Raw genomic sequence first — 7,596 nt, forward strand, 5'->3', positions numbered from 1 at the left:
TTTTTTTTTTAATGCACTGGGCTAAATGCTAGGAATTAGAAAAAGTCCCAGATCTGGTCTCTTCCCTTTGCAATTTTGGGATATGAAAGAGACAAGCATAACGTAAGTTAATATTCATCAAGCACTTAAGAGTAGTTCCTGGCAGACAGGAAATGCTGTATAAATGCTTGTTAAATAATATTAAACACCTGTAGAACATTGAGTGCTGCCCTTGGACTAGTACTAAACCCATGACAGACTGTAGATGAATCAGGAGAAGGTTGAAGAAGTAGTGGGAGCTGGAATAATCAGGAGGGGCTTTGTGCCAGAGACTTGAGCCTCAGAAGAATCATCTTTGGTTACCAAGAACCTTTTAAAGTCCTTAAAGGAACTGGGGAGTGCCTGGCAGCCCCCTGTGGCTGCTCCTGGTGAGAGGTGTTCCCTTGTAAGGCGGTAAAGGCAATGGCTGGGTTTTCCACGGAGCGGGTGGACCTTTTTCTTTTGCTGTGATGTTTAATACCTTGGTGCTCATTTGCACTTTATCTCTCACCTGTCCCATGACCTTTCTCAGGTCTGACCTGCTGATCCTCAGTCTGCTCATATGTGAAAGGGTTACGGTAACACTTCTTCGGTCTTGTTCATGGGATAGTGGTCCACTGAGTGAAGCGATGCATACGCTCTGCCCGTGGTGCGACTCACGCAGCCCCAGCTTTCCCACCCAGGCGTGGCCGGGCCCTGGCGTGGCCTCTCCAGGCAGCGGCCGAAAGTGGCCCGGCTGTGTTTGCCACACCGTGGGTCTGCCCGGTGAGCAGGCCTCAGAGTCTGGCTCAGAACAACCACTGTTATTCCTGAAACCCTGCAGAGGCAGGGGTCCCACCTCCCTGGATTGATGGGATTCCTGGGTGGGTTTGATTTCAGGATTCAGTCAAATCCCAGAGAATCATGAATGTATGATTTCTTGCCTTATTTACTGAAACACTGATATCTCTTTCCAGGCAGGGAAGCCCAGGAGGAGATAAACATTACCTTCACCCTGCCCACATCCTGGAGCTCGGACGACTGTGCCCTTCACGGGCATTGTGAGCAGGTGGTGTTCACAGCCTGCATGACCCTCACAGCTCACCCCGGCGTGTTCCCCGTCACCGTGTAAGTGCGCCCTGACCCCCATGGATGTATGTGAGAAGCTGTTTACCGTGAACTTGACTAGGATGCGTTAGCAGCAAATTCTCAGGACAGCTGGCGTCACGTTACCTTGTAGAATTGTCATCGCTGGGACTTGTCTGTAGGATTATTTCAATTTAATATGCTTTTCTGGGGTAAAACTTCTGCATATAAATATCAGAGGGTTAGTGTTTCAGTAAGGTCATAAAAGCATCTGGTTGTGTTTGCAGGTTTTAGACTTCCTTTCCTGTTGGGAAGAAGCCACAGGAAAGATACATAAGAGCTGATCCTGTGAATAATGACCCATAATGACGGCTTCTGAACAGTATTTTGTTCATCTCCATTATCCAGGAAGACATGTTTTAAATTGATAGTATAAATTGAACCTTATTTTCCATGAAATAGTTGCTGAACCTTCTGCTTCATTTTTTTTTTTTTTTTTTTTTTGAGCACCTGTCGGTGTTAACTGCTTTGCCTTTAAGCCTGTTCTTGCCTCTGCTTTCTCTGTAAAGGAGGTAATGATCTATAAATACATGAAATACACAAGGTGGAGCCTATTTAAGGATCTTAGGCTGAGTCCTTTTCAAATAATTATCCTGGGATTAATCTGTTTTAGATGTTCGGAGGTTTGTAGGCCAAATTCAGCATTATTTGCTGTTGGTTGTAACAGCTGATAGAGAAGTTTGTATAGAAAACTTCCAGTGGTGACTGAAAGTTTAGCTTATTTGAGAAAATGGGCTTACAAGGAGTGACTCCTTTCTGGTGAGAGGATCTAGGATTGATTTCCGAAAGCAAAAATCTAACACCCAAACTCTCAAGTGCCGGTGCCTAGTTCTTATTCTGTCGTGTTTATTAATTTAAAAAAAAGTCACTGAACTAAAACCATAATAGGCCTTATCTCAAGAGAATACGGCTGTCTCCGATTTCTCCTTCCCCACAAGAGGCCCTGCTCAGCGCTGTGTCTCGCCTCCTTCTCCTGCAGACAGCCGCCGCACTGCGTTCCTGACACCTACAGCAACGCCACGCTCTGGTATAAGATCTTCACCACGGCCAGGGATGCCAACACAAAATACGCTCAAGACTACAACCCTTTCTGGTGTTACAAGGGGGCCATTGGAAAAGTCTACCATGCTTTAAACCCCAAGCTTACAGTTATTGTTCCAGATGTAAGTGAGAAGAATCCTGTGCGTCTGTGTGTGTCCCGAAACTGTTAGAGCAGACCCTGCTTACCTCCTTTCTTGGATTAGCTTAGCTCCTGCCATTCTCGATGTCCAGCCGGGTAGGGAGGCCAGGTTGGGGGAGGCTGGAGACTTGCCGAAACACACCACCCTTTTGGTTAAGGAAATTGCTTCTGTTGTTCGTTGTCCACTTGGTCCAGCAGCAGTTATGTATTGATTGCGGCTGTGTGCCTGACTCAGAGGGGCTGCCGGAGAGGCTGGTCCGTCTTCCTCCTGCACACGCCCCTCGCTGAAGCGTCTGTGGTTAGTGGCAGTAGGAGCAGTACACAGTGTGGGACTCAGGCAGATGTAAACAGGAGAGGACTCTGGCTGGAGACTGATGCCTGGATGGGCTTTGACGTTACAAAGAGAAGACGGGGGGAGGCCCTGTCCTCTGAGCTAGTGGGTGATTTGCCAGTTTTGTTTGCTCCTCAGACTGGAACCCGCTTTTAAAAGACTGCACCGAATTTTTGTAAATGTTCTCTCTGTCATTACATGCCAGGTGGATTTCTTTTCTTTTTGCTTGGTTCCTCTCTTTCCTTATGTCTCACTTTTATCAAGTTGTGGGCGTTGGAACACCAGGGCCTGCAGGAGTGAGCAGTGGAGCTGAGACTGTGCAGTGGGCAGGGGCCAGGTTCCTGAACGCCCTTTGGGCCTCACTGAGGCGTTTAGATCTTGGAGGAGGCGGCCAGCACTGCCTGCGTTTGGGTTGTAGGAAATTTGTAAAGCAGTGTGTCGGGGAGACTGGTCTGCCCCCCTGATACATGAAATGGGATGGAGCCTGAGGAGGCCTGGAGCTGTGAGAAGGAACAGGAGTGGAGGCCTGGCTGGGATCTCAACACCTGGCCGGGCCTGGTGGCTGGTTGCCTGTGGCACTCAAAGGTGTGAGTCATGGCTGGCGTTTGCAGCCAGGGGCTCGTCGATGTGGGGAAAGGCCGCAGCCTCCCTGGGGAGGAGTAGCAAGGGGTTAGGAACACAGACTTGGGGGGTCAGCTGTGCAGCTTGAGGGCTGTGAGAACAAGAAAATAGAAAGGGAAGGGCAGGGGTTAAAGGCTCCGGGGGGAGTTTGAGCAGAGTACCCGTTTAGGAAGGGAGGGTGTGGGTGGTGTCTGGAACACCACAAGCTCCGGCTTTCCTCATTGAGAAGATAAGAGAACCTTCCGTTCCCATGTGAGAAGGAACGCTGAGGCAAGCCTAGAGGTTGTGCCCCCTGATTTCAGGAAGCCAGCCTTAACATCTCAGTGACTCAGTGTGGATATCTCTGGCTGGTTCTCTTTGTTTAGGATGACCGCTCGTTAATAAACCTGCACCTCATGCACACCAGTTACTTCCTCTTTGTGATGGTGATAACGATGTTTTGCTACGCGGTTATCAAAGGCAGACCCAGCAAACTGCGTCAGAGCAATCCTGAATTCTGTCCCGAGAAGGTGAGTGGTGGGTGGGGTCTGGCCCAGGACTGCTCTAGAGGTCTCTGGGTAAAGTCCTAGTTAGTCCTGTTCCCACTTACTGCCGGTGATTCTTAGTTCCTGTCTATCAGCAGCCATTGCCCCTCGGCCTGTAATGTAGGGTTGCATTTTCAACCATACACCCAAGTCTTTGGTGGGAGAAAACCGTTCTCACATCCCCAGTGAAGGGACTTCCCTTGAGAAGTCCCAACTGCTGCTGGACTCTGTCCTTCCAGCATCCTGGTCAGGGAACTAAGAGATGCCACATGGCTACACCGTGTGGCCAAAAAACGAAACAAGAGAAGTGAAAATTAGATCATCAACAAATTACATATCAGGGACTTCCCTGGTAGTCCAGTGGCTCAGACTGCACTCCCAGTGCAGGGGTTCTGGGTTCAATCCCTGATCAGGGAACTAGATCCCACATGCTGCCATGGAGCCCTGGTCCAGCCAAATAAAATATTTTTTTAAAAAACTACTTTAAAAATTCTGTATTTAAAAAACTGTTCCCCACTGGAGAACAGCTAACCCTGAGGGCTGCCTCCATTCCACTGAGGTCAGTGTGCTGGTCACTTCCCAGAGTGCTGAAACTTGCCCCCATCTCAGCTCAGCGCTTCATGAGATCAGCTGATTTCTATTCATTGCCTCCTAGATGAGCTTGATCTTTTTAGCATTTAATCGTTCCCCTGCCTGGCAGATGCGTGCGTGTGGTTCCCTGGGTTTGGGGCTGGGCCCAGGCCCCCAGTAGGAGAGCTGGTGGGGCTGAGTTACCTGCTCGTCGCTGCGTAACCGGTTGGCCGTCTTGCTCTCTCCTAGGTGGCTCTGGCAGACGCTTAATCCCACAGCTGCGTTTTCCGAGAGAGATTGAAAGAACCATAATCATCACCTGCTGAAGCCAGCCTGGGCCTGGACACTCTGTGAATACATTATCTTGCAATGTTGGGTTATTCCAGCCAAAGACATTTCAAGTGCCTGTAACTGATTTGTATATATTTATAAAAGTCCATTCAGAAATTGGTCCAGTGATGCACGTGCTTCGCACTGGGTGCCACCAGAACCCTTCAACCTCACCTGTGGACTCGGCGGGATGGCCCATGCGGCGCCCGAGGACTCTTGACCTCGCTGCTGGAGCAGGTCCTGCTGTCTTTCCTGAGGGCCCGAGGCGTTTCACCGCCGTGGGGGAGGTTTCCTTTGGTTCTTGTTCAGCCCGATCTGTACAGAATGTTCAAAACAGTCTGCACCTTTGATATACTGCATTTCCAAAGCCACCCCAATCCAGTTTGTGGATTTTATGTGTCTGTGGCTTAATAATTATAGTAACAACAATAATACCTTTTTCTCTGTTTTGCTTGCAAGGAAACATACCTTTCTAAGTTTTTTTTTTTTAATCCCCCTTTTTTTCCCTTTGAAGAGAAAATAGTCACATTTTAATACTACTCTAGTTAGGAGAGATTTGTGCTTTTACTTTGAGTAAAAAGTTAAATACTTAAAAGTCACTTACTTGGTAAAGATCAAAGTTTGATTTTCCACGCGGACAGCGAGGAGCCTGGTCTTGTTTGAGTTGAGCTGGCTCAGAGTGCCCCACTGTCCTTTTTCTTCTCTGTTGTCCCTTACCTCCAGGGTGAAAGTTGAAACAGCTTCCTCCACAGGGCTTCAAACATGAAGTGCAAGTGGCTCTAGAGTGGAAACAGGCCATTCTCTTTTCTGCAGTGCAAATGGCAGGAAGGAGAGGCTGATGGCTCGGTCTAATATTCATGAAAGGTTTCTTGTTTTCTTTGAGGAGGTAGTGGATTTTTCTTTCCCTAGTGTTTTATGGGGAGGTATTTCATTTTTATGCAGTTAACATACTTGGAAGGAAATGGCAACTTATAGATACAACATTAAGAAAATGTTGGCTGTGAAATCTGAGGGAAAATGATTCTGATTTGCCATTTATCAGGAAAACCAAAAGCATTTTTTTTTCTTATAACATTCTGATGATCTACTTCTTTTATCCCTTTTTCCTTCCAGGTCATTTTCATTTTAAGACGGTTGTGCATCTTTTCTAGCTCTTTATCACTTGTGTTATTACCATTTTTCTTCACAGCTTTTTGCCTTCCTGACTCACAGTCATTAATGATTTCTGAGAGTTCTCCCAAGCAGTGATAGAGCAAAAGGGCAGCTAACAGTCTTGGATGTGACTGCCAGCACTTCTTTCCCTGAACTCCAGGTCTGTAGTCAGTTCTAAATTAGAACCAGCCCTGCAGTCTGAAATATATTGGCCTAGAACATTTTATCCCAAGTTTTTGTTTTTGTTTTTTTATCCCAGGCATTCTTGAATCGAAAACATTTGTGGGCTTTTACTGAAGGTTATTAAAATAATCATCATAGTAACTTGATATGTTAATACTTTTTTTTCCTTTTAGTACATTTCAAGCACAATAATCTGACTTGTGTATCCATTTTTTTAATGATATGAGTTGCTTACCTGATGCATAGCTAACCAGTTAATTTAGTTTTCTCTTTAGAGACTTTGAGACTTACAAGATGAGACTGAGAAAAAGCCATTTGCTTGGCCTTTAGAAACATCAGTATCATTAAGACCAACAGACTTTAGATGAAGCTGCTACTGAATTAATAAAATCCTAAGGAAGTAGAGTTACAGGAATAGATTAGTAACTGGCAGAGTAATATAAAAGGAAGACAGGTGAAAAAAGTCAGTTTCACTGGTTCATTGGGTCCAGCTTGTTGCTAATATTAATGACCCTTGTGTTAATTACAGGGACTGGCTGGCATCTGCTGGCAGGGGAGGAGGGACTCTGTTAGGCACAAGGAAAGGAAGTGCCAAAAATGCCTGGACAGTATGACTTGTCACGAGGCCAGGACCGAAACACACTTTAAAACCCAGCATTCTCCCCTCGCAGGCGATCTCAGATCTTACAGAAGCCCAGTCAGGTGTGCAAAGGCAGGCTGAGGATGCCAGGGGTGCTGGGCCCACTGACCCTCAGCAGGTCCAGAGGACCCGTTACTAGCCGGGCACGGACAGACAAGGTCCTGTCCTCCACTGTCCCTCACTGGGAGGGCGGGGGGCCTCCGGGTGAGGAGAGGGTCGTAGATAGGACCTGTCTCCCCTCCAGGGGCGACCCTGTGCAGAAGCACCGGCCCGTCCTCAGGCGTCTTGGACTGGAGTCCAACAAAAGGTCGGCAACTCGCTACTAAAACGGTTGTTTCGGATCATATTGATCTCTCTCCTTTTTCCTTTTGTCCTTTCACTGTATGACTTGAATCAGTTTGATTCTATTTGTGAGTTTTCTCGTCCTTAGGAACCTGCCCCTTCCGTTGCGTCCTCGGGCAGTGTATGGGGCTCAGCCTCCGGGCTCTCACCCTCCCGCAGGCGCTGTGGGGCTCCGAGGGCCAGCGGGGCCGCGTCGCTCACCTTGCTGCATGATGGTCGGTAGCCGACCTGCTCCGGCATTCACTCCCAGGTTACTTTTCTGTGTTGAAACTCTGTGCACATGTGCTTTCCAGAATAAAACGTCTGAATTTATTCGTTGTGTCTCCATTTCCTCCTGTCTGCTGGGTGTTTTCTAAGGGAAGAACATACACGATAAGTCAGTGGGGATGTTTTGCAAGCTGTTCTTAAGTGTCAGCTGTTGTCAGGGTGAGGGGCGGGCACTATTACCTACCAAGCGGGCTCCACCAAGCACCCAGGTCTTCTCCCCCAGAGTACAGAACCTTAGTGTGCTGGACCCAAAAGTGCTCGCAGACCTGCCCAACTCCCGCCTGGAAGGAGGAGGAGATAGAGAGCAGTAGGA

At 47.8% G+C, this 7,596-nt stretch overlaps 1 protein-coding gene across 3 annotated transcripts in view; it reads left to right on the forward strand.

Annotated features, from left to right (window-relative positions):
• Nucleotides 1–7,328, forward strand: part of TMEM248 (transmembrane protein 248) — a 43,242-nt gene extending 35,914 nt beyond the window's left edge. For all 3 annotated transcript variants that reach the window (XM_040260616.1, XM_040260609.1, XM_040260601.1), the window contains 4 exons: nucleotides 975–1,125; nucleotides 2,123–2,306; nucleotides 3,641–3,784; nucleotides 4,619–7,328. In XM_040260616.1, coding sequence (XP_040116550.1) covers nucleotides 975–1,125; nucleotides 2,123–2,306; nucleotides 3,641–3,784; nucleotides 4,619–4,639 — 500 coding nt within the window. In that variant the 3' untranslated portion in view covers nucleotides 4,640–7,328. The remainder of the gene's footprint in view (nucleotides 1–974; nucleotides 1,126–2,122; nucleotides 2,307–3,640; nucleotides 3,785–4,618) is intronic.
• The last annotated feature ends 268 nt before the right edge of the window (nucleotides 7,329–7,596 follow it).

The sequence above is a fragment of the Oryx dammah genome, unplaced genomic scaffold (genome assembly GCF_014754425.2).
Source record: "Oryx dammah isolate SB20612 unplaced genomic scaffold, SCBI_Odam_1.1 HiC_scaffold_2, whole genome shotgun sequence".
Lineage (NCBI taxonomy): Eukaryota > Metazoa > Chordata > Mammalia > Artiodactyla > Bovidae > Oryx > Oryx dammah.